Source organism: Indicator indicator, chromosome 28 (genome assembly GCF_027791375.1).
Source record: "Indicator indicator isolate 239-I01 chromosome 28, UM_Iind_1.1, whole genome shotgun sequence".
NCBI classification, from domain to species: domain Eukaryota; kingdom Metazoa; phylum Chordata; class Aves; order Piciformes; family Indicatoridae; genus Indicator; species Indicator indicator.
The window spans coordinates 1,989,596-2,016,076 of record NC_072037.1 but is presented as its reverse complement, the minus strand read 5'-3'; the positions used below and the strand labels follow the sequence as shown (position 1 = coordinate 2,016,076).

General features: G+C 51.8%; 1 protein-coding gene across 1 annotated transcript in view; it reads right to left on the bottom strand.

Moving 5' to 3' along the window:
- PNPLA7 (patatin like phospholipase domain containing 7) overlaps nucleotides 1-26,481 on the bottom strand; it is a 182,873-nt gene that overhangs the window by 53,053 nt on the left and 103,339 nt on the right. Inside the window, exons 25-26 of the mRNA XM_054393395.1 lie at nucleotides 25,233-25,415; nucleotides 21,922-22,040 (exon numbers count right to left, since the gene is read on the bottom strand). Coding sequence (XP_054249370.1) covers nucleotides 21,922-22,040; nucleotides 25,233-25,415 — 302 coding nt within the window. The remainder of the gene's footprint in view (nucleotides 1-21,921; nucleotides 22,041-25,232; nucleotides 25,416-26,481) is intronic.

Genomic DNA, 26,481 nt, shown 5'->3' with positions numbered 1-26,481 from the left:
TTAAGATCAAGCCTTTTAAGATCAAGGCCACTGTTGATGACCAAGTTCAACCATCATGCCATAAAATAGGAGGGCTTGGATGTGATCACTCAGGGTTTGTTCTTACTTTGCTGTATGATGCCCCTGACCAAGTAACAGAAGATGATTATTACTTTTATTGCCAAGTCACCACCTCTGTGTGTGTGTGTGTGTGCATCAACAGAGTCCCTGCTCACATCCAGCTAAACATGTGGCAGCCACAGAGCTCCTACAGATGCATCAACCTCACACCACCGACCTGCAAGACAGGAATGGGGAGGGATTTTCAGGCTATCAGGTAGTGACAGGACTGGGGGGAATGGAACAAAGCTGGAAGTGGGAAGATTCAGACTGGACATGAGGAAGAAGTTCTTGCCCATTGAGAGTGGTGAGAGCCTGGAATGGGTTGCCCAGGGAGGTGGTTGAGGCTCCATCCCTGGAGGTGTTTGCAGCCAGGCTGGATGAGGCTCTGGCCAGCCTGCTGTAGTGTGAGGTGTCCCTGGGCATGGCAGGGGGGTTGGAACTGGATGATCCTTGTGGTCCCTTCCAACCCTGACTGATTCTATGATTCTATGATTCTATGAATGAAAGCTCTTTTCTTGCTTGGAAAAGGACCTACTATAAACTGCCAGACTAAATTATCTTACATTTATACACAACTACAAAGCTGATTCTTCCAAATCCAGCACCCTGGAAAAGAGCAGGGATCCTAGAGGTCTTTTCCAGCCAAAACAATCCTATGATTCTATGGTTGGACTCAAGGATCCTAGAGGTCTTTTCCAACCAGAACAATCCTATGATTCCATGTTTGAACTCAATGATCCTAGAGGTCCTTTTTCAACCAAAACAATCCTATGATTTCAGGCTTGAACTCAATGATCCTGGAGGTCTTTTCCAGCAAAACAATCCTAAGATTTCAGGCTTGAACTCAATGATCCTAGAGGTCTTTTCCAGCAAAACAATCCTAAGATTCCATGTTTGAACTCAATGATCCTAGAGGTCTTTTCCAACCAGAACAATCCTAGGATTTCATGTTAGAACTCAATGATCCTAGAGGTCTTTTCCAGCAAAACAATCCTATGATTTCAGGCTTGAACTCAATGATCCTAGAGGCCTTTTCCAGCAAAACAATCCTAAGATTTCATGTTTGAACTCAATGATCCTAGAGGCCTTTTCCAGCAAAACAATCCTATGATTTCAGGCTTGAACTCAATGATCCTAGAGGTCTTTTCCAGCCAAAACAATCCTATGATTCCATGGTTGGACTCAATGATCCTAGAGGTCTTTTCCAGCCAAAACAATCCTATGATTCCATGGTTGGACTCAATGATCCTAGAGGTCTTTTCCAGCCAAAACAATCCTATGATTCCATGGTTGGACTCAATGATCCTAGAGGTCTTTTCCAGCCAAAACAATCCTATGATTCCATGGTTGGACTCAATGATCCTAGAGGTCTTTTCCAGCCAAAACAATCCTATGATTCCATGGTTGGACTCAATGATCCTAGAGGTCTTTTCCAGCCAAAACAATCCTAAGATTTCAGGCTTGAACTCAATAATCCTAGAGGTCTTTTCCAACCAAAACAATCCTATGATTCCATGGTTGGACTCAATGATCCTAGAGGTCTTTTCCAGCCAAAACAATCCTAAGATTTCAGGCTTGAACTCAATAATCCTAGAGGTCTTTTCCAGCAAAACAATCCTATGATTTCAGACTTGAACTCAATGATCCTAGAGGTCTTTTCCAGCCAAAACAATCCTATGATTTCAGGCTTGAACTCAATAATCCTAGAGGTCTTTTCCAACCAAAACAATCCTATGATTCCATGGTTGGACTCAATGATCCTAGAGGTCTTTTCCAGCCAAACAATCTATGATTCGGCTTGATCAAATTAGAGTTTTTCCCAAACTCTTGATTTCAGCTTGAACTCAATAATCCTAGAGGTCTTTTCCAACCAAAACAATCCTATGATTCCATGGTTGGACTCAATGATCCTAGAGGTCTTTTCCAGCCAAAACAATCCTGTGATTCCATAGTTGGACTCAATGATCCTAGGGGTCTTTTCCAACCAAAACAATCCTATAGTTCTATGGTTGGACTCAATGATCCTAGAGGTCTTTTCCAGCCACAAAGATTCTGTGATTTGTGACAGAGTTTATTTGTGCAAACTAAAACTCTGAAGAAAGGGCAATGTGCCCCAACTCACCTCACTGCCCCCAATGTCTTTGCTGCAAGAGTGGTCAGGCATTGGCACAGGCTGCCCAGGGAGGTGGTGGAGTCACCATCCCTGGAGGCGTTCAAGAAAAGTGTGGCCCTGGCACTTCAGGACATGGTTCAATGGCCATGGTGGTGTTGGGTTGATGGTTGGACCAGAAGATCCTGGAGATCTTTTCCAACCCAAACAGTTCCAGGACTCTCTGCAGCACTCAGCCTCCTGAAGGACAGAAATGGTTTCTTCCCCTCCCTACTGCGTTAGGCCATCATTGCCCCACAACACCACCACATGAAACTTCTTGACAGCTCCTCACAGCTGGTTCTCTCTTGGCCATTTCTTGGCAGCTGCAGCATCCCTAAAGACAGGCAGGCTGCCAGGGCAGCCGTGTGCCACAGCCGGCGCCGGGCCAGGCAGCAGGCGGCCACAAGCCAGCAGCTTGCCGCTGGCATCACAGACAGCTGCTGTGGGCAGCTCCCCTGCTCCAGCTCCAGAGGAGAAGACACTGCAGCCAGGAGTGGGAGTGAAAAAAACCCCAGGGGGCTTGCACTTGGTGTAACACCAGGGCCAGCTTCACAGGGGACCTGGCTGCTTTGGGACAGGTGACTGGGCAGGGAGAGCAGTGAAGGGGGAAAGGCCCTGGGGGTCCTACTGGATGGAAGGTTGACCATGAGCCAGCAATGTGCTCTGGTGGCCAAGAAGGCCAGGGGCATCCTGGGCTGGATTAGAAGGGCTGTGGTTAGTAGGTCAGAGAGGTTCTCCTCCCCATCTACTCTGCCCTGCTGAGGCCACATCTGGAATATTGTGTCCAGTTCTGGGCCCCTCAGGTCAAGAAGGACCTCAGGGAACTGCTTGAAAGAGTCCAGCACAGAGCCACAAAGCTGCTGCAGGCAGTGGAACATCTTCCTGATGAGGAGAGCCTGAGGGAGCTGAGGGCTCTGGAGCTTGGAGAGGAGGAGCCTGAGAGGTGACCTCATTGCTGGTGATAAAGATGTGCAGGATGAGTGCCCAGAGGCTGGAGCCAGGCTCTGCTGGGTGATGCCCAATGCCAGCACAAGGGGCAGTGGTGGGAGCTGAGACAGAGGAAGTTCCATGTAAAGAGGAGGAAAATGTTTTCCCTGTGAGGGTGACAGAGCCCTGGAACAGGCTGCCCAGGGGGGTTGTGGAGTCTCCCTCTCTGGGGATATTCAAGACCTGCCTGGATGTGTTCCTGTGTGACCTGCTCTGGGTGACCCTGCTCTGGCAGGGGGGTTGGACTGGATGAGCTTTGGAGTCCCTTCCAGCCCCTAACACTCTGTGATTCTGTGAGGAGCAAGAGAAGCACAACAGGAGATCATGAGCCAATGCTGTACATACAGACCAGTGCCAGAGCTCTCATGTGGAGCAGAGGGGGGATGGGGAGAATCTCTGGTTACCTGGCTGACACAGAGCTGCATGTCACTTACTCTGAGGTAAGGAGGACCAGGGGAGCCCATCTGGATGGGAAGAAGGAGAGCCTCAGATCAGAGAGGCACAGCATGCTGCTGAAACTCACACCCAGCTGGCCTTGCCCAGAGCTTGCAGCTGGATAGAGAATTTACCCTGCCAGGATTAACACCTGGCCAGGGGACACTGACAAGACTCCTGGCACCAAGGACAAGTGACCCAGAAGATTATTTTCAAACAATTTGCACCAGAACCTAAAGATTTGCCCAAGAAGGACAGAGTCTGTTTCCTCTTGTACATCACTCCCTAGGACAAGGCTGATGAATTAGTGCCCTTTGCAAAGAGAGCAGCAAAGGCACCAAGCAGTTGGAGGAAGAGCTGGAAATGAGCCAGGCTCCATCCTCAGCCCTGTCCCTGCCTCACAGCCTGGTCTGAGCAAGGCAAGTGGTGTGCTGCTCTGTGCATCAGGTACCCCAAAGCACCACTGCCTGCACTGCTCACCAAACTCCTGCTCAGTATGGTTCAAAAGCCTCCAAAGCAGTGCTGTGCTTCAACTCCAAGCACCACTTCTTCTGTACTGCTAACCCTGGAATCAGAATGGTAGGGGATGGAAGGGACCTCCAGAGATCATTGAGTCCAATCCCCCTGCCAGAGCAGGGTCACCCAGGGCAGGGCACACAGGAACACATCCAGATGGGGATTGAAAGTCTGCAGAGAAGGAGACTCCACAACCTCTCTGGGCAGCCTGCTCCAGGCCTCCAGCACCCTCACACCAAAGAAGTTTCTCCTCATGTTGAGGTGGAACATCCTGGGTTCCAGCTTGTACCTGTTCTTCCTTACCCTATCACTGTGCACCACCCAAAAGAGCCTGGCCCCTTCCTCCTGACACCCACCCCTCAGCTATTCACAGACATTGATCAGATCCCTCTCAGCCTTCTCTTCTCCAGACTAAAACAGTCCCAAGGCTCTCAGTCTTTCTTCATGGGAGAGATGTTCCTCATCCTCATTAATCATCCTCATTAATGGTCACAAATTAACGACCACAACACAGGGAGAGGAGTTAGGGGTTGAAGATGAGCTCCCTCAAACTAATCCAGCACAGCAAGCAGCGAGCTGAACCTCTGGCAGGAAAATTCCTGCTCCTGAAACAAGCCTTGGCATCCATCCCTGGGGAAATGCTGCTGGCATGTGACTGCCATGCAGGAAGGCCAGAGCAGGACTGATCAAAGGACAGCTCTGCTGTGAGCCTGGCACGGGTGGGCTCTGCACGTGCCAGCCTGAGTGCCTGGCAGCTGCAGCTGGTGGGAAGCAGCCACGGGACAGAGGCTGTGAGTGCTCTGGGCTCAGGTCAGGGGGCTGAGGAAAACACAATTTCCACAAACCCAGCCCCTGCCTCGATATTTGCTCTGCAAGCCAAATCCAGCACATGAACAGGACACTGCCTGCCAGCTGAGAAGGAAGAAAGACCATCCCATGGGGGCATGGGGAGGGACACTCCTGACTCACTGTGACCAGTGCAGCAGGGAGGCTGGAGCTTGATCGTGCTGCACACCTCCAAAGTCCATTTCAGTTTCAGAAAGGAAGAGAAAAATACAGCTCAGGCACTCAGCCTCCCCAGCACCCTTCTCTTCTCCTAAGTGACTCCTCAGGATGAAGGAAATCACTCTGAACATTCTGGAGATGCCATTTCACAGCATCACAGAGTGGGTTGGGTTGGAAGGGACCTCCAAAGGTCATCCAGTCCAACCCCCTCTGCAGTCAGCAGGGCCATCCTCCACCAAATCAGATTGCCCAGAGCCTTGTCGAGCCTCACCTTGAATATCTCCATGGATGGGACCCCAATTACCTCCCTGGGAAACCTTTACTTTGGTTAAGAACAGGATTAAGGTCACGGCTGTGGCAGAGCTCTACCATGTCTGTAACCAAAGCCTCGCCAGAGCAGGACACAGGGCTTGCTGCACCCCTTTCCTGGTGTAGTTAACTGGCAAAGGAGGAAAGAAAACAAAGAAATTGCCAAGGGGACTTGACCAAGCTCCACAAGAGTCTAACAAACCAGAGTTAAGGCACCAGCAGAACCTAAAAACTCTGAAGCAGCAAAGCTATACAAACAAAACCAGCTGGGACCCAAAGCACCTTAGGAGTAGTCATTAGATCCCAGCTGGCAGGGCAAGTGCAGATGACTCTGCAGATGTCTCTGCTACACCCAGCTCAGAGATGTGCAGAAGGGATGTTGGGCAAGAATGCCCCCAACACTGCTCTGAAAGCTCTAGAAACAGGCTGAGAGTGATTGAGCCCAGGGGAATGGAGAACACATCCTGGAACACCACCAGGAATGGCCTGTGGGCTCACCTGCACTTCTTGGACTGGGATCACAGAATCCCAGCATGGCGAGGGCTGGAAGGGACCTCTGGACATCATCCAGTCCAAGCCCCTGCTCCAGCAGGGCACCCACAGCAGCTTGCCCAGCAGCACAGTGCCCAGGGGGGGTTGGAAGCTCTCCACACAAGGAGACTCCACAACCTCTCTGGGCAGCCTGCTCCAGGCCTCCAGCACCCTCACAACAAACAACTTTCTCCTCCTGTTCAGATGCAACCTCCTGGGTTCCAGTTTGTGCTCATTGCCCCTTGGTCTGTTCCTGGGCACCAGTGACAAGAGTCTGGCCCCAGCCTCTTGCTCCCCACCCTTTATCTCTTGCTGAGCATTGCTCAGATCCCCTCTGGGGCTGCTCTTCTCCAGGCTCAACACCCTCTCAGCCTTTGCTCCTCACAGAGCTGCTCCAGGCCCCTCAGTAGCTTTGTAGGCTCCACTGGACTCTCTCCAGCAGTTCCCTGTCTCTGTTGAACTGGGGAGCCCAGAACTGGACCCAGGACTCCAGCTGTGGCCTCACCAGGGCAGTGTAAAGTACTACAGCAGGAGAGCAGGCAGCACAGCAGGAATCTCTTACCAGCTTGGGCAGGCTTCTTTTGGAGAAGACTCTACTCCTTGTCCTGTCACTGACAAGAGTCTGGCCCCATCCTCTCACCCCCAGCCTTTAGCTCTTGATCATTTCAGTCTTCTCCAAGCTAAAAATCGAGATCCTTGGCTCTCCAAACCAAGGGTGGTCACTGAACCTATCAGATACAGCTACAGCTGCTGCAGAACTGCTACCTGAATAACACGTTTGGTGGTGGTGCTGGCAGATACTTCTCAGAGTCATTCTGGAGGTGCTCACTGCACTGGGGCTTGGGGAAATGAGATGTTATTGAAGTGTTACAGAGAGAGGTATCTGAAGTGTGAAATACAGAGAGCTGTTATCTGTTGTTACTTATTTAAGCAGCAGCAGTTTTGGTTTGTGTTGTGTTGCTGATGCTGAGTGGCACAGTCACAGAATTAGAAATCAAACAAATGTACAAATTGCAGCTCTGTTGTCTCCCATTTGGCACCTTCAACCCTTTGCAGCTGCAACAAGGCATGCAAACACCTATCTGAAACCTAATTACACTCTTATCTTTCCAGGGACATCATTTCCCACCTTTCCTGACCAGAAGAGTTCCCAGTCTCATCAATCTGCCAGAACAATGACAGCAGTTAGCTGCCAGCTCAGCTAACACAAACCAGCCTGCTGCACTCTGCTGCTCTGCCCCTGCAACTAGAAGGAAGTTCCCAATCTGGGCAAAGTTTAATTAATTAAGCCTCATCTCTAAGCTAGATAGTGGGAACAATCCCACATTACTGAGTTCTCATCCTAACATAGAATCCTAGAATCAGTCAGGGTTGGAAGGGACCACAAGGATCATCCAGTTCCAACCCCCCTGCCATGCCCAGGGACACCTCACACTACAGCAGGCTGGCCAGAGCCTCATCCAGCCTGGCTGCAAACACCTCCAGGGATGGGGCCTCAACCACCTCCCTGGACAACCCATTCCAGGCTCTCACCACTCTCATGGGCAACAACTTCTTCCTCATGTCCAGTCTGAATCTCCCCACTTCCAGCTTTGTTCCATTCCCCCCAGTCCTGTCACTCCCTGATAGCCTAAAAAGTCCCTCCCCAGCTTTATTGTAGCCCCCTTCAGATCCTGGAAGGCCACAGGAAGGTCACCTTGGAGCCTTCTTTTCTCCAGACTGAACAGCCCCAACTCTCTCAGTCTCTCCTCATAGCAGAGCAGCTCCAGCCCTCTGCTCATCCTTGTGGCCCTTCTCTGGACACCTCCAGATCCCTCTTGTAATAGAGGCTCCAGAACATCCAACTATCCATAGGGTCACAGAACCATTCAGGTTGGAGAACACCCTAGAGATGATCAGATCCAACCATTAACCCTGCTCTACCAAGTTCACCACTAAGCCATATCCCCAAGCACCACATCTAAACAGCCTTCAGACACCTCCAGGGATGGTGACTCAAACACCTTCTTTGGGCAGCCTCTTCCAACACTTGGCCATTCTTGTAGTGAAGAAAAATTCCCTGATGTCCAGCCTGAACCCACCCAGGTGCAGCCTGAGGCCATTCCCTCTTGTTCTATCACTTGGGGGTTGGAGTAGATGACTTTTAGAGCTCCCTTCCAACCCAAACCATTCTATGATTGTAATTACCTGGGAGAAGAGACCAGCACCTACCTCTCTCTGTTGTCCTTTCAGGTAGTTGTAGAGGGTGATAAGGTCTGCCCTCAGCCTCCTCTTCCTCAAACTGAACAGTCCTTCCCAGCAGGACTGTTCTCCCCTCTACTGCCCATTTTTAAACCTCTCCTCAAATACACTCAGATGAATCCTTCCTGCCTGCCCCTCCACCAGCAACAGCTTTGTGTCATCCTCCCACCTCCCTTTGCCCTCTCAGCTTCCCACCAGCTCTTTAAGTCAGAGCCCAGAAGTCATTTTCCCTGCAGCCTTGCACATCAACCCTGTGCAGGCAGAGGGGTTTTTGGCAGAGGAAGCCTCTCCTATTTATCACAAGCCCAGTGAAAGCACCTTCCTGCAAGAAAATCCAAGCAGAATGTCCTTTTAGTGCTGAGCTTGTTTCTGCTCTGTAGTCTAACTTTGAACAAGCTTTAAACACAGAGGTTTGTGCCTGACACAGAAATAAATCAGCAAAAAATTACTCAGCCCTTCCAGGAGGGCTGTCAGCTCTACCCAGGCCTGGGGTGTGGGAGGATACAAAAAGCAATTGGAGGGGGAAGAAAACCACAAAATAAATGCAGAGTAAAAGTAAATCAGAAAATGTGGCAGGGGGAGTTTGTTTTCTGATCCAGGCAGCACGCTCTGGTAGGTGCCTGCAGGAGGAGGAAGAGGGGAAGAGAGGCTGAAAGGCAGACTGCACCCTCTGGCACTGTGCTTGGAGATACTAAACAAGACCCTGCCTCTTCTTCTGAGCCAAGAAACAGTTCAAGTTGTCTGCAAAGGAAGAAAATTTTGTGGATAACAAATACATCCTCCTTCCCCCAGTGCTTTCTGGAAAGTCTTCCAAGAAGCCACTTTGAGCACAACATCTGGAAGGAGCAGGAGTAAGACACAGAAGGCTGCAACTGTGATTTTACTCAGAACACTGCATCCAGTTCTGGTGTCCCCATCACAAGGACATGGAACTGCTGGAGTGAGTCCATAGAAGGGCCACAAGGATGATCCAAGGGCTGGAGCACCTCCTCTGTGAGGACAGGCTGAGGGAGCTGGGGGTGTTCAGCCCTGAAAGGAGGTTCCAGGGAGACCTTAGAGCTGCCTTCCAATACCTGAAGGGACTGGAGAAGGATTTTTCATAAGTGTGTCTAGTGACAGGACAAGGGAGAATGGTTCTTAGGAAGAAGTTCTTCACTATGAAGGTGGTGAGACACTGAAACAGGTTGCCCAAGGAGGTTGTAGATGCCTCCTCCCTGGAGATGTTCAAGGCCAGGTTGGACAAGGCCTGGAGCAGCCTGGGCTAGTGCAAGATGTCCCTGCCCATGGCAGGGGATTGGAAGTGGGTGAGCTCTAAAGTCCCTTCCAACCCAAACCATTCTGTGTACCTATGAATCCCTGAGGTCCCTTCCAACCTAGGCCATTCCAGGATTCCCCAGGCTCCTCTTTCTTAACAGGAAGCTCCCTGTCCAGAGGAGATGAGACAGAAATTCCCCCAAATCACAGCAATGCAAGAGCTTTGAGCCTGGAACCCTCCTGCAAGCAGGTGGGCTTGGCAGCAGAGCATTACAAGAGCCACCTGGGAAGTGCTCCCTCAAACTCACAGCTCTGGTTTTTCAGCTGATAAGGAGAGCTACAAAACCAGCAAGAAGACTGCAACCACTGCTCCAGCATCAACTTGTTCATTTCACCTGTATATCAAAGTGCTGGTGTCAACAAATGGGTTTGGTGGGCTGAAGACTGGAGACCAGGCCAGTCCAAACAAACCCCTTGCAATTAATTTCTTATATAGAATCATAGAACTGTTAGGGTTGGAAGGGACCTCAAGGATCATCCAATTCCAACCCCCCTGCCATGGGCAGGGACACCTCACACTACAGCAGGTTGCTCACAGCCACATCCAGCCTGGCTGCAAAAACCTCCAGGGATGAGGCTTCCACCACCTCCCTGGGCAACCTGTGCCAGTGTCTCACCATCCTCATGGGGAAGAATTTCTTCCTAATATCCAATCTGAATCTTCCCACTTCTAGTTTTGCTCTTTTCAGTCCTAATTTTAAAGTAGATGGCTCCCAAGTTCCCACAGCTTGGAGGATTTAATAGAAGCCATTAAAATCTCCAACCTCCCTGGGAAGAGGGAGCAAAGGAGGAATTAGAGAAAGGAAAAAGGAGAGTCAGGTCATTCAGCCCCAGGTGGGTGCTGAGCCACATGAACACAGCTTTTACATGCATGTGATGGCCTAACTACTACACATCTCACTGAGCCACCACAGCCCCCAGCCTGGCAGAGCCACACAGCCCTGTCTGTGCTCAGCACACCTGAGCAAACAGAACATGAGCAAACATGAACAAGGCTGAGCTCTGGGGCACTACTCAAGAGGGTCTGTCCCTGAAGAAACCAAGGCAAAGCCTCCCAGGAGCAGCTAAGTTGCAGCCTATTAGCAACCATCTGCAAACAAAGGCTGAAGCCTTCAGTACCAGTTCCCAGCCAAGGCTCCTGGGGCTTTGTCACCAAAAGCAAACACTCAGAACTCAGCATTTTATTTATAGGACTTGGGCTTTGTTTGCTCAAGCAATATACATTAGGGCTGACCTGGATAAGACTCTAATTAGGTATCCAAACAGAAGTTATCATCACCTCTTCCAAGAAGGAGTTCACCTTGCTTAGCTTTCTCCTTCAGCCCTTCAAAACAAGACCCCAAGTAAACCACCAAGACAAAGGTGGAATTTTATCTTGAAGGACGAAGAGTTTGGACTCTTTTCTGTTGTTTTAGCTCCTGGATGTTGCCCTGCAATGCAATCTGCTTTTTGAAAGGCACAGGGAATCCAGGAGCCCGACTGTATGCCTGACACAGGGATTCACAAGATGGGTTGGGTTGGAAGGGACCACAAAGCTCATCCATTCCAACCCCCTGCCATGGGCAGGGACACCTCCCACCAGCCCAGCTTGCTCAAGGCCTCATCCAGCCTGGCCTTCAACACCTCCAGGGAGGGGACAGCCACAACCTCCCTGGGCAACCTGTTCCAGTCTCTCCCCAGCCTCACTCTCAACAATTTCTTCCTCATCTCCACTCTCAATCAACCCTCTCCCAGCTCAAAGCCACTGTCCCTCATCCTGGCACTCCCAGCCCTTGTCCAAAGTCCCTCCCCAGCTCTCCTGGAGCCCCTTCAGGTGCTGAAAGGCTGCTCTGAGGTCTCCCTGGAGCCTTCTCTTCTCCAGGCTGAACAGCCCCAGCTCAGATTTCTCTGATGCTGTCTTACAAGCCCTAAACACCAGCAGCAGTACAGTGAAGCCCTGCAGAATCTGGGAGTGCTTAGGGCCCAGCAGCAGCTTTTCCAAACCCCCACCTGCTTTCCCCACTTTTCCCTGCAGACTTCCAGATTTGGGTCTGTTTTCTCTGCACGTGGTGCTGGATGCTCTGCTCATGATAAGAGCTCAGGCAGGGCACAGGCCACTTCTCCAAACACCTACAGGAACAATTCCAAGCTCTGACACCCTCACACATCAATCTGAGCTTCAAAAGGGGATATCATAAGGGAAAAAAAAAAAAATCCCATCTTCACTGTGCATGGAGAGACAGATCTCTAACTGCACACACACAAAACACATTGCAGGTCAGCAGAGAGCCTGCCTGCCTCTGCAAAGCTCCCAGCAGAGCAGTGAGCCAGCCCTGCATGAAGCAGGGTGAGGAGCAGGAGCTGACTAATGCAAAGGTCACCAGGATTAACCTTGGGGCTGCCAACTTTTTGCCCTTCCAAATGTCAAAAGACAGATTTGGGCTGGTGTACAAAGGGATTACTTTGCAGAAAGGGAACTGGAGGGAAGTTATTTCAAGCATTCAGGGTTGGGTTGGGTTTTTTTTCCATGACACAGAGCAGCTCCAGCCTCTTTTCTATCATTCTGACACCTCCATCCTGCATCTTGCTTCATCAGCTGTTATTGGCCACTGCCAGGCTGCAGGTGCTGGATGGTTAATTTCATTCTCCCAGTTAAAAAAGAAGGGAGGAAGCATTTTTCAAGCTTCTCTCATATTTCAGATCCATTTGCTGACAGCCTTTAGAGCAGTAGCAGGATGAGGGATGTGCTCCTTTTAGCAGTGCACATTTTTCAGGACCTGTCTTGCTCCAGCAACGGAAGCAGAGTCCTCACATGGCACCTCAGGGGCTCGAGCCAGCCATCAGAAACAAACCATGGATTTCATGGACTTGGCCTGACTGTAGCAGGGGGAGAGAAAAAGAAATAGTAGGAATTGCCAAAACTCCTCACTCTTCTCTTGTATAAGTAGAAAGTAGGGAATGCTGTAAACTGAGTGAGCAGAAGCCAGTCTGGCACTTACTAGCTCCACACAGGACTGCCAGGCACCAGGCTGAGGGCAGGGCTCTTGGCCAAACCCAAGCAGAGCTCAGCACTGCTGAACACCCTCCTCTACCATAGTGAGGCTGCATCTGCAGTATTGTGTCCAGTTCTGGGTCCCTCAGTTCAGGAAGGACCTCAGGGAACTGCTCGAAAGAGTGCAGCACAGAGCCACAAAGATCACAGCCTCACAGTGTATCAGAGCTTGGAAGGGACCTCCAGAGATCATCAGGTCCAAGCCCCCTGCCAGAGCAGGGTCACCCAGGGCAGTCTGCACAGGAATGCATCCAGGTGGGGTTGGAAAGTCTCCAGAGAAGGAGACTCCACAACCCCCCTGGGCAGCCTGCTCCAGGGCTCTGTCACCCTCACTGGAAAGAAGTTTCTCCTCCTGTTGAGCTGAAATCTTCTCTGTTCAAGTTTGAACTCATTGGTCCTTGGCTTATCACTGAACCACCCAAAAGAGCCTGGCCCCCTCCCCTTGACACCCACCCCTCAGCTATTGAGAGACATTGATCAGATCCCTCTCAGCCTTCTCTTCTCCACACTAAACAGCCCCAGGCCTCTCAGGCTCTCTTCACATGGAGATGCTCAAGTCCCCTAAGCATCCTCCTGGCTCTCCCTTGGACTCTCTCCAGCAGGTCTCTGTCTCTCCTGAACTGGGGAGCCCAGAACTGGACACAGGATTGCAGCTGTGGTCTCAGCAGGGCAGAGTGGAGAGGCAGAAGAACTTCCCCAGCCCTGCTGGACACCTTTCTTGCTGCACCCCAGGATCCCATTGGCTCTCTTGGCCACAAGGGCACATTGCTGTCCCATGCAGAACTTGCTGCCCACCAGCACTCCAAGGGCTTTGTCTGTGGAGCTGCTTTCCAGCAGGGCAGCCTCTAACCTGTCCTGGTGCCTGCTGTTATTCCTCCCCAAGATGATTGAGGGAGTGGAACATCTTCCTTAGGAGGAGAGCCTGAGGGAGCTGGGGAAAAGGGTGAATGCTCAGAGGCTGGAGCCAGGCTCTGCTGGGTGATGCCCAATGCCAGCACAAGGGGCAGTGGTGGGAGCTGAGACAGAGGAAGTTCCATGGAAACAGGAGGAAGAATTTTTTTCCTTGTGAGGGTGACAGAGCCCTGGAACAGGCTGCCCAGGGGGTTGTGGAGTCTTCCTCTCTGGAGATATTCCAAACCCACCTGGATGTGTTCCTGTGTGACCTGCCCTGGGTGACCCTGCTCTGCCAGGAGGGTTGGACTGGATGAGCTTTGGAGGTCCCTTCCAGCCCCTAACATTCTGTGATTCTGGGACCACTGCATTCCACACCACCATGGCTACTCACTCACCTCAGGACAGTGCTGGACCCACACCAGCTCTGGAAGACCACACATCACCACAGCCAGCCCTTAACCCTTCCAGAATACCAAGAGACTAAATTCCCCCAGCCCCAAGCTGATGTGGACCAGGCACATCCTACAGCTTGGTTCCAGAGGAAGCTCCACAGGAACCTGTTGGCCACCAGCAGACCTCCCTCCTACAGCATCTCTGTACTGTGGGAGAAGAAACCAGAGCTGGTGCTACCCAGAACTGGCTGGGAATTACAGGGTTTGCTTCTGTGGGCTCTTGGTGGGCAAAGAGAGAGGCTCAAATCAAAACAGCCCCTGCAAAAACATTGACCATGTGCTGGCACTGAATCCAGACACCACAACGTGGGTACCAGCAGCCTGCTTCCTCCTCAGCCACTGCATACTGCAATAAAGAGTTAACTTTAAGATAGCAATCACAGAGCGCACCGGGATGGAAGGGACCCTCCAAGGTCATTCTGTCCAACCCCCCTGCAGGCAGCAGGGACACCTCCAACTAGAGCAGGCTGCCCAGGGCCACAGCAAGTCTGAGCTTGAATGTCTCCAGGGATGGAGCCTCAACCACCTCTCTGAGCAACCTGTGCCAGGACTTCACCACTCTCCTGGTGAAGAACTTCCTCCTGATGACCAACTTAAATCTCTCCTGCTCCAGTTTCAAACCATTGCCTCTCATCCTGTCACTCCCAGCCCTTGTCCAAAGTCCCTCCCCAGCTCTCCTGGAGCCCCTTCAGGTACTGGAAGGCTGCTCTGAGGTCTCCCTGGAACCTTCTCTTCTGCAGGCTGAACAGCCCCAACTCTCCCAGCCTGTCCCCACAGGGGAGGTTCTCCAGCCTTCTAATCATCTCTGTGGCCTCCTCTGAACCCTCTCCAGCAGCTCCAGGTCCTTCTTGTGTTGGGGAACCCACAGCTGGGGACACAGCACTGCAAGTGAGCTGGATGTCAGGTTTCAAGCACATCCCCCAGACCCATCCAACCCGTGAGAAGAGGAGAACAGAAATCCAGGTTAGGGACATCAACACCTCTTAAAAGCCCAGAGCTGCTTCAGAGCAGTTTATGAAGGGTGAGCTGCACAGATGCCCACAGCTGAGGTGGCAAACACCTTGTTTCACAAGAGGAGGACACAAGTCCTAAGGGGTTCAGCTGCAGAGGTGAACACCAGGGAGGGAAACCCCCAGCTGCCCACTGCAGTGCTTTAACCCTCAGCAGCCTCAGCCACTCCTGACACCACAAGCACCTTGGAGAGGCTGCTGTTGCTCATTCAGGACTATCCCAGGCAAGGTCAGAATGAAGCACAGGGGTTTTAGCAGCAGTTTTGTTCCCTAATTTACTTCACAACAAGCATTTTGTCAGGCTGTGTGTTCTGAGTACCTCAAAGAATCAGAATCTCTTTTGGTCGTTTTGGCTTTGTTGTTTTGGGGTGGTTTTGGCGTTTTTCTTTTTTTGTGGTTTTTTTTTTTTTGTTTGTTTGTTTGGGTTTTTTTACACACTTTGTCAAGCAGTTTGTTTATGAGAGATGAAAGTGAAGAGGACTCCAGGAAGAGCAGCATTAGCCACTGCTGTCAATAACCTATTTACAAAATGCAATGTGGTGCTGAAGCTCACAGCATGAGCTGAGAGCTGTTTCAAAGCCAAGTGCATTCCTGCCAAGGTGACAAGGACACCCCTGGTATGGTTAGAAGCTGTTCTCAAACTACATTTGTTGCACTAAGTCTTTGAGAGAAGACTTGAAAGCAAAGCCTGAGAAAGGCAGATCTGGGCTCTGAAGAGATGCTGAGGGGCCTGGAGCAGCTCTGTGAGGAGCAAAGGCTGAGAGCCCTAGGGCTGAGAGCCTGGAGAAGAGCAGCCCCAGAGGGGAGCTGAGCAATGCTCAGCAAGGGCTAAAGGGTAGGGGGCAAGAGGCTGGGGCCAGACTCTGGTCACTGGTGCCCAGGGACAGGCCAAGGGGCAAGGGGCACCAACTGGAACCCAGGAGGTTGCATCTGAACAGGAGGAGAAACATTTTTAGGGTGAGGGTGCTGGAGGCCTGGAGCAGGCTGCCCAGAGAGGTTGTGGAGCCTCCTTGTGTGAGCTTCCAACCCCTCCTGGCCATTGTGCTGCTGGGCAAGCTGCTGTGGGTGCCCTGCTGGAGCAGGGGGGGTTGGACTGGATGAGCTCCAGAGGTCCCTTCCAGCCCTCACCATGCTGGGATTTTGGGATATAAAGAAGCCAAGCAGGAATGAGAGCCCAATGGAAAGGACACACAGAACCTGGGTAAGCTCAGGGTTTGGTTGTGTCAGGGAAAATGGAGACTCACAGAGCACAGAGACATGGCCAGGTGGGAAAAGTAAAAGGGTTAAGAGATTAGATATGATGTAGATAGCAATGAAAGCATAGGGAAGACATCACTAAGCAAGATGTGAAGCATCACTTCCATTCTCCAGCCCAAGGAACTTGCAGCCCCAGCACACCTGGGCTCCAGAGATCCCTGTCCCTCACACCCAGGGGGTGCCACTCATGTAAAGTTTTGACTCCACCACAGGAGCTGAAAAACATTTCCTGTGCTCTACCTTCTGTGAGGAACATCAAGAGAGCAGGAAATTCCCATGGGCTTTTCCTTCATCCCTGCTATAATCTATACATTGAGTATGTTTAGGATCCCAGAGGGAAGGACTCTGCTGTGTGTCCTTCCTGAGAGCAGTCTGAGTGCAGGTCTCTGGAGGCTGCAGCACATTCCTGCATTGCTGCCCTCCCTCCCTGCACGTTCTGTGCACAGCACCAGGCCTGGGTGCTTGTCCTCCAGCTTAACAGCTTAAAAAAGCAACTCCCCTCATGCTTCAGAGGTTCATGGATTCACAGAATGGGTTGGGTGGGAAGGGACCACAAAGATCATCCATTCCAACCCCCTGCCATGGGCAGGGACACCTCCCACCAGCCCAGGGTGCTCAAGGCCTCATCCAGCCTGGCCCTGAACACCTCCAGGAAGGGGACAGCCACAGCCTCCCTGGGCAACCTGTGCCAGTGTCTCCCCAGCCTCACTGCCAAGAATCTCTTCCTCATCTCCACTCTCAATCTCCCCTCTCCCAGCTCAAAGCCATTGTCCCTCATCCTGGCACTCCCAGCCCTTGTCCAAAGTCCCTCCCCAGCTCTCCTGGAGCCCCTTCAGGTACTGGAAGGCTGCTCTGAGGTCTCCCTGGAGCCTTCTCTTCTCCAGGCTGCACAGCCCCCACTCCCTCAGCCTGTCCCCACAGCGAGGTTCTGCAGCCCTCTGATCATCTCTGTGGCCTCCTCTGGACCCTCTCCAGCAGCTCCAGGTCCTTCCTGTGCTGGGGGCCCCTGAACTGGAGGCAGTGCTGCAGGTGAGGTCTCACCAGAGCAGGAGGGGAGAATCACTTCCCTCATCCTGCTGCTCACAGCTCCATTTACTACACTCTAGGTGAGTTCCAGCAACTGATCTTAGGAGCCCACCTCCTGCCCTTCCAGTGCTGCAGCTCTGCAGTGGCAGTTTTATCACAGTGTCCATGCAGATGCTTCTCCCACTGACAGCAGTAAAAAGCCTCTTCTCCTTAGTTATGAGTCTTAGCTGAGGAATAAGAATTAATCTTCCTGAACTGCTGGAAGTGAATCTGAGGCACCTGCACCATAAAACTCCCCACAGCCTCCCCAGGAGGTTGAACATCAGGGCTTCATGAGCAAGAAGCTGCCATCACCTGCACGGCAGGGAAAGAAGCTTCAGCATGGACCATGTCCAAGGACAGCACTTTGTCACTGAACAGCATTCCCACTGCAAACTTCCAGCTTTTTTTCCTTGGATCTTTCAGCACACACTGGAAGCTGGGCTATGAGATGTCAGCTCCCCCACTGAGCTACCAGCCAAGCTGATCCAGCCCATGGTGTGTGTCCAAAGCTCAGTCCTGAGCTAGGAGCCTTCACTTCTCTGACACCCTGGAAGAGTCACTAAGCTCAAACATTTCTTGTGCAGACTTCCCTACCCACAGGGATCACACAGGGCACAAAAGCAGAGGGAAGTCTATTTTTAACTTAACCAAAGAGCACAGTCCAGAGGGATCTTAGATGCTAGATAACCTACAGTCACACAATTGTTTGGTTGGAAGAGACCTTTCAGATCATTGAGTCCAACCTTTAACCCAGCACTGTCAGGTCACCACTATGGCTTTAAATCCCTCCAGGGATGGTGACTCCACCACCACCCTGGGCAGCCTGGGCCAGGGCTTCACAACAGTTTTGGGGAAGAAATTATTCCTCATGTGCAACCTAGACCTTCCTTGGTGCAACTTGAGGCTGCTCCAGCTTGTTTCTTTGCTTGATAGCTTGCACAACTACAGCTCTCAGCATTCTTCTCCACAGCAGCAGTGCTGGAAACAGACCTTCCAGCCTTGCATCTGACCTGGGTCTTTGGTGGATGATCAGAGGGCTGGAGCACCCCCACTATGGGGACAGGCTGAGGGAGCTGGAGCATGAAGAGAAGGCTCCAGGGAGACCTCAGAGCAGCCTTCCAGTACCTGAAGGGGCTCCAGAAGAGCTGGGGAGGGACTTTTGACAAGGGCTGGAAGTGCCAGGATGAGGGACAATGGCTTTGAGCTGGGAAAGGGGAGATTGAGACTGGAGATGAGGAAGAAATTGTTGAGTGAGGGTGGGGAGAGACTGGCACAGGTTGCCCAGGGAGGTTGTGGCTGCCTCCTCCTGGAGGTGTCCAAGGCCAGGCTAGATGAGGCCTTGAGCAACCTGGGCTGGTGGGAGGTGTTTCAGAAGAGAGACTTAAGCAAAGTTCATAGATACACAGAATCAGGGAATGGTTTGGGTAGGAACTGGATGACCTTTGAGGTCCCTTCCAGCCCAACTCATTCTATGATTCTGTGCATCTATGAACTTTGCTTAAGTCTCTCATCTGAAACAGCACAACTCATTTCCTCACCCCTCCCCCTACCCCCCCCCAAAGCCCTAGAGATTCCCAGAGACTCCTGCATTATTTCCTCCCCACAAATTGCAGCTTTCAGGCAGCTTTGCTAAGAGCATCAAAAGCAAAAGGGAGGGTGGGCTGCATGTGGGCTGGCTGGAGGTGAGGAGGCTGAGCCCTGGGCGGGCTGCTGCCTTTGTTGCAGGGGTTGATATGTCACTGTGCTCTCACAGCTCCATTGCAGAGCTCCTCTTGCTCTAAACACAAATCCACTTCCCTCCAACTCTGGAATGAAGTTAGCACCCAGCACAGGCAGAACGCTGTAATTTTAGAACTGTATCACTTGGATTTGTTTTATTTTTGCACTCACAGGAGAAAGAAAAACCTTTAGCTCCTCTGAGCCTCTTGTCATGACAAACCACAAGGATAATTACTAGGGAGCTGCTCTGGTAAAAGCTCCCCAACCTCCTGTCACTGGGAAGTCAGACAAACATTCCCAAAATAACAACTGAAGAGTTGGGTTTAGTGGAGTCACAGCACCCTGTGACTGAGCTCTCTGGGGGCTTCATGACCAGGGTGACTCATGCTGCTGGAACAAGGTAGGAGGCTACTTTGTGTAGTAGGAAGTTCTCTTCCCACAGTGAGGCCACAGCTGGAGTACTGGGTCCAGTCCTAGGCTCCCCAGTTCAGGAGAGACAGGGAACTGCTGGAGAGAATCCAGTGGAGCCTACAAAGCTACTGAGGGGTTTGGAGCAGCTCTGTGAGGAGCAAAGGCTGAGAGCCCTGGGGCTGTTGAGCCTGGAGAAGAGCAGCCCCAGAGGGGATCTGAGCAATGCTCAGCAAGAGATAAAGGGTGGGGGGCAAGAGGCTGGGGTCAGAGTCTGCTCAGTGGTGCCCAGGGACAGGACAAGGGGCAGCAAAGGGCACAAACTGGAACCAAGGAGGCTGCATCTAAACAGGAGGAGAAAGTTGTTTGTTGTGAGGGTGCTGGAGGCCTGGAGCAGGCTGCCCAGAGAGGTTGTGGAGTCTCCTTGTGTGGAGAGCTTCCAACCCCCCCTGGGCACTGTGCTCCTGGGCAAGCTGCTGTGGGTGCCCTGCTTTAGCAGGGGCTTGGACTGGATGATGTCCAGAGGTCCCTTCCTACCCTCCACCATGCTGGGATTCTGTATTACCCAAAGGGTATCAAGAGTCCCTGCAGTGACTCATCAAGATGTTTGAACCAGAATGGGCTTTAATCACAGGATGATTTCAAGTACCTCATGCACCATCTCTTGAAGCTCCCCTGTTAGTACAGAGAAGACTTCAGAACTTACCCTGACCTTCCAAAGGCAGATTTTCATGGAGTTCCAAGTAACTGTCCTTTCCCCAGAGTCTTAACTATATTCTCACTTCTAAGGAAAACCTTTTAAGAAGTCCACACCTTTTATCTAACCACTGTTTAGATGACAACTCAGCTACAGCAGCAGCTTTCTGTATCCTTCCACTGAGAACACAACACTCACAGCAGCCATGGGCCAGCCTGAACCCCTAGGAAAACCATTTCAGCCCATTGCAGCAGTGGGGCTTCAGAGAAAGAAGAAGTTATTGTATTGATCCATTCTACCATTTAATCCTCTTAAAGTCCTCCACACTGCATGGATGGAGAAATGAGCAACTCCTGGCTGATGGCACATGGTGACACTGCACATCCAGGAACCCCAAAGCCAACACAAGAGCCATGCAGTGGCTCAGCCTGGTGCAGGAAGACAACACAGGAGCAACACACAGGCTCAAGAGCCCTGCTCTTCCTTACCTCTGCTCTTGAAAGCCAGCAGGTGGGAGCTTGCAAATCAAGTAGTAGAACAAAAAAAAAAAAAATAGTTTGGCAAAAAAGATCACAGCAGTGTTTACAGAAAGAAGAAAGGAAGGGAAGGAGCAAAATGTGCTGCCAGGAATACAGACGTGCAGGCATTTCAGCACGACACAGGCACATCAGAGACATCTAGCAAAAAAAAATATTCCACAAATGCTTTGCCCCAGGTGACAAGAAGCCTCCTGAGATACCCAGATTAAGCAGCAGGTCCCCTCCTCTGAAGCAGAGGATAGTGCTTCCCTTGGAAATGAGGCACTGAAATCATCTTAGGTGAGGAAACTGAAAGCAAAAGGGCTCCAGGCATCTTTGCAGGCACTCACAGACACAGCCCCAGAGCTGCCTGTCCCAGCATCAAGTGACTAACCAGAACAGGCTGTCATCAAGGAGCTCCAACCTTCCCTGCAGCAAACAAAGCACACCCTGGCCTGAAGACAAATCTGTGATATTTGTGTGCCCTTAAGCAGACAGACTGTGTGCAAATGAGATTTCTTTTTCCTTTGAGAGCAGGATTTTGAAAGAAGGGCTTCAAGAAGATGGTGATGAAGACAACAACCAAGACAATGCTCTCTTGAGATAAAGGGTTACCAAGTCCCGTCTCAAGATAAATTCAGCATAAATTCTCCAAGTAAAAGGGAATGCTCAGGAATAATTTATTGCCAAAGCTCACCAGGAATTTAGAGGGGGATCTGATAAAGTGTTCAGCACCTTGCCCTCCTGTCTGCAAAAATGTATTTTCCTGTAAAGTAAGGCTGTCAGAAACCTGGGCTTTGGGGTGATCATAAAGCAGAGAACATTCCCCCATTAAAGGACATGGTTCCTCTTGCTGCTCCAACTCTGAAGAGCCTTGGGGAACTTTGGAATGGGCAAGATAAAAATGTAAGAATCCATAGGAGAAAAAAAAATCCATAGGAGAAAAAAAAAATCCATAGGAGAAAAAATAAAATCCATAGGAGAAAAAATAAAATCCATAGTGCCAGCCAAAAAAAGAAAGAAGGGTCACATGTGGTGTCCTGGTCATCTTCTGCTACTATACCCAACTCCTGAGAGGCCTCAGGAGGCGACAATCACTCCCGTCCCCTCCTGCAGCAATCCAAGCAGGAATCCACAGAGCAGCTTCGGGTGGTGTAAGCAAAGCAGCTCCTGGGTGTCTCCCCCTAAGGAGGCTGGTTTGGCAGGGTGCCTGCTGCACTGTCACAGCCCAGTGGCAGCAGGCTGCAGGCTCTGGCAGCACTGCCCCAGTCCTACCTTGCCCCTCCGCCGCCGAGCACCAGGGCGATGGCGTTGCCGGTCAGGACGCGAGCCAGGCGCGAGAAGTCGGAGTGCCGGTCCGGGGGCTTCTGGAACACTCGCTCGTACATCTCGATCTGCAGGGGACAGGCAGGGCTTGGGGCACTCCAAAGGCAGAGCAGAGTCCTCACTGCCAGCCAACAGCAACGGTTCCAGTGAGCACACTCACGGAGTCACAGAATCGTTCAGGTTGGAGAAGACCCTCAGGACCATCAGGTCCAACCATCAACCATTCGCCACTAAGCCATACCCCCAAGCACCACATCTGAACAGCCTTTAAACACCTCCAGGGATGGGGACTCAACCACCTCCCAGGGCAGCCTCTTCCAATCCCTGACCACTCTTTCACTGAAAAAAATTTTCCTAATGTCCAACCTAACCCTCCCCTGGACAATGTCAGGCCATTTCCTCTCCTTTTATCACCTGAGACTAGGGAGAAGAGCCCAACCCCCACCTCACTGAAATCTCCTCTCAAGGAGCTGTAGAGAGCAATGAGGTCTCCCCTCAGCCTCCTCTTCTCCACACTAAACCACCCCCAGCTTCCTCAGCTGCTCCTCCCCAGCTCTGTTCTCCAGATCCTTCCCCAGCTTCCTTGCCCTTCTCTGGACACTCTCCAGCCCCTCAATGTCCTTCTTGGAGTGAGAAGCCCAAAACTGAACTCAGTGTGCAAAGTGCAGCCTCTCTAGTGGAGCACAGACCTCCATTCCCATCTGAAACCTCCCCTGGCACAGCCTGAGGCCATTCCCTCTTGTTCTATCACCTGTGAGAAGAGATCAGCCCCTATCTCAGCTGTAGAGGTCTCCCCTCAGGCTCTTCTTCCTCAGATGGAATAGTCCCAGTTCCCTCAGCTGCTCTCCATCAGACTCATTCTCTAGGCCCTCCACCACCTTAGTTGCTCTTCTGTGCACCTGCTCCAGTGCCTCAATGTCCCTCTTGTACTGAGGTGCCCAAAACTGCACACAGTACTCAAGGTGTGGCCTCACCAGTGCCAAGCAGAGAGGACAACCACTGCCAGGAGGATTTCCTCACAGCACTGTTTTTCCTTTGGGGCCACTTCTCTTTCTTGAGAAGGTTCTGAGATTTGTGGGAAGCATTCCAAATCTGCCTCTTCTTTACCTTTAGTATGTGTGGTCAACAGGGCAAGGGAGGGGATTCTCCCCCTCTACTCCACTCTCCTGAGACCACACCTGGAGTTCTGTGTCCAGTTCTGGAGTCTCTATTACAGGAAGGATCTGGAGGTGCTGGAAGGTGTCCAGAGAAGGGCCACAAGGATGAGCAGAGGGCTGGAGCTGCTCTGCTATGAGGACAGACTGAGAGAGTTGGGGCTGTTCAGTCTGGAGAGGAGAAGGCTCCAAAGAGACCTTACTGCAGCCTTCCAGTATCTGAAGGGGGCTCCAAGAAAGCTGGGGAGGGACTTTTGAGGGTGTCAGGGAGTGACAGGACTGGGAGGAATGGAACAAAACTAGAAATTAGTAGATTCAGACTGCATGTTAGAAGAAGTTTTTCCCCATGAGGGTGGTGAGACACTGACACAGGTTGCCCAGGGAGATCATAGAATCATAGAATCAGGAAGGCTGGAAGAGACCTCAAAGATCATCGAGTCCAACCTGTCACCCTACACCTCATGACTATCTAAACCATGGCACCAAGTGCCACGTCCAATCCCCTCTTGAACACCCCCAGGGATGGTGACTCCACCACCTCCCTGGGCAGCACATTCCAATGGCCAACCACTCTCTCTGTGAAGAACTTTCTCCTCACCTCCAGCCTAAACCTCCCCTGGCACAGCTTGAGACTGTGTCCTCTTGTTCTGGTGCTGGTTGCCTGGGAGAAGAGACCAACCCCCTCCTGGCTACAACCTCCCTTCAGGTAGTTGTAGAGAGCAATGAGGTCACCCCTGAGCCTCCTCTTCTCCAGGCTGAACACCCCCAGCTCCCTCAGCCTCTCCTCATAGGGCTTGTGCTCAAGGCCTCTCCCCAGTCTCGTTGCCCTTCTCTGGACACCTTCCAGCAATTCAACATCTTTCCTAAACTGAGGGGCCCAGAACTGGACACAGCACTCAAGGTGTGGCCTAACCAGTGCTGTGTACAGGGGTACAATGACCTCCCTGCTCCTGCTGGCCACACTGTGCCTGATGCAGGCCAGGATGCCATTGGCTCTCTTGGCCACCTGGGCACACTGCTGGCTCATATTCAGGCGGCTCTCAACCAGTACCCCCAGGTCCCTTTCCACCTGGCTGCTCTCCAGCCACTCTGACCCCAGCCTGTAGCTCTGCATGGGGTTGTTGTGGCCAAAGTGCAGCACCTGGAGATGGTGGAGGCCTCCCCCCTGGAGGTTTTTGCAGCCAGGCTGGATGTGGCTGTGAGCAACCTGCTGTAGTGTGAGGTGTCCCTGCCCATGGCAGGGGGGTTGGAACTGGATGAGCCTTGAGCTCCCTTCCAATGCTGACAGTTCTGTGATTTTCCAAACATGGACAGCATCTCAGTGAAGAGGAGTCCACTGCACACACCCCTACCAATGTGACCTCGAGGGAGTGTTGACTGTCTGAGGTGTATCAAAAAGCCAAAATGCTTCCATAAAGAGGCCATGAGCCCCTTCTTTTTATGTTTCCTCCAGAAAACCGATGCCAAACAGATTTGATGAGAATTCCACCTGTGGCACAGTCAGGTGCACATCAGAGTACCATGTAAGAGCTCAGATTGAGCCTTGGTTTACAGATGAGCCTTGGGTTACAGGATCACAGGGTCACAGCACGGTGGGGTTAGAAAGAAGCTCTGCAGCTCATCCAGTCCAAGCTCCTGCTAAAGCAGGGCACCCACAGCAGCTTGCTCAGGAGCACAGGGCCCAGGGGGGGCTGGAAGCTCTCCACACGAGGAGATGCCACAACCTCTCTGGGCAGCCTGCTCCAGGCCTCCAGCACCCTCACACCAAACAACTTTCTCCTCCTGTTCAGGTGTGCCCAGCTTGTGCCCAGTGCACCTTGGCCTGTCCCTGGGCACCACTGAACAGAGTCTAACCCCTACCCTTTAGCTGTTGCTGAGCATTGCTCAGATCCCCTCTGAGGCTGCTCTTCTCCAGGCTCTCAGCCCCAGGGCTCTCAGCCTTTGCTCCTCACAGAGCTGCTCCAGGCCCCTCAGCAGCTTTGTAGCCTCCCCTGGACTCTCTCCAGCAGTTCCCTGTCTCTGTTGAACTGGGGAGCCCAGAACCTTACCAGGGCAGTGCAAAGTACTACAGCTAGGAGAGCAGACAGCACAGCAGGAATCTCTTACCAGCTTGGGCAGGCTTCTTTTGGAGAAGACTCTGCGTGGGCAGTGCAGGTGAAGGTGAGCAGAACACCAGCTCCTCATGTTGAGCCATTCCACAGTTCGGGAAGGGAGAGGTCCATCCTCCCTGTGCAGCAGGATCAGCTGCTTCTGGGCACGGACTGCAGTGTTCTCCAGCATCCTCTCCAGCTGCAGCAGGTTACAGACACGAAAGAGTGGGAGAGGCAGTTACCTACTGCTCCAGAGGCAGCTGAACAGGATATTGTCCTGAGGGACATGCAGCTCTGTGTATGTATGCACAGAGAGATAATCATGGAGCCATAGAATGGTTTGGATTGGGAAAGGCCTCTGAGATCATGGAGTCAAATGATCAACCCAGCACCACCCTGGCCATGAAACCATGGCCCCAAGTGCCATGGCCACAGGTTTCTTGAACACCTCCAAGCATGGGGACTCCACCACCTCCCTGGGCAGCCTCTTCCAATCCCTGACCACTCTTGCAGCAAAGAAATGCTTTCTCATCTCCAACCTAACCCTCCCCTGGCACAATTTCAGGCCATTTCCTCTTCTTCTATCACCTAAGTACAAGAGACCAACCCCAGCTCATTGCAACTTCCCTTCAGGAGTTGTAGAGAGCAATGAGGTCTCCTCTCAGCCTCCTCCAGGCTGAACACCCCCAGCTCCCTCAGCTGCTGCTCCCCAGCCCTGTTCTCCAGTCCCTTTCCCAGCTTTGTTGTCCTTCTCTGGACTCGCTCCAGTTCCTCAATGACCTACTTGGAGTAAGGGGCCCAAAACTGAACTCAGTGTTCTAGCTGCAGCCTCACCAGTGCAGCACAGACCTCCATTCCCATCTGAGAACCTGCCAATAAGATTGATTTAAACAACTTGGATTTGATGACCTTAAAGGTCTCTTCCAACCCAAAGGAGTCTATGACTCCAGCTGCAGCAGTTAGCTATGGGCTCTCGCAGCACACAGAACTCTCAGATCAGACAAGGACTCCAACCTGAGTGCTGAAAAATGAATATTTTTAACTTACAGCCCAGCCCATGAAATGCACAGAACAGACACAGGCAGCTCAGGTAACACAAGATCACCTCCCAGGTCCTGCTTGAGCATACAAATGCTCAGCAGGTTTTGTTCTCTCATTTCCAACCAGACATTTTTCCCTCCTTGCCTTCCTTGTTTTTGCTTTTCCCCTTGTTTTAGGCAGCTGATGGTGCTTGGCTTTTCCTGTGCTTCCTGCCTCCCACATAC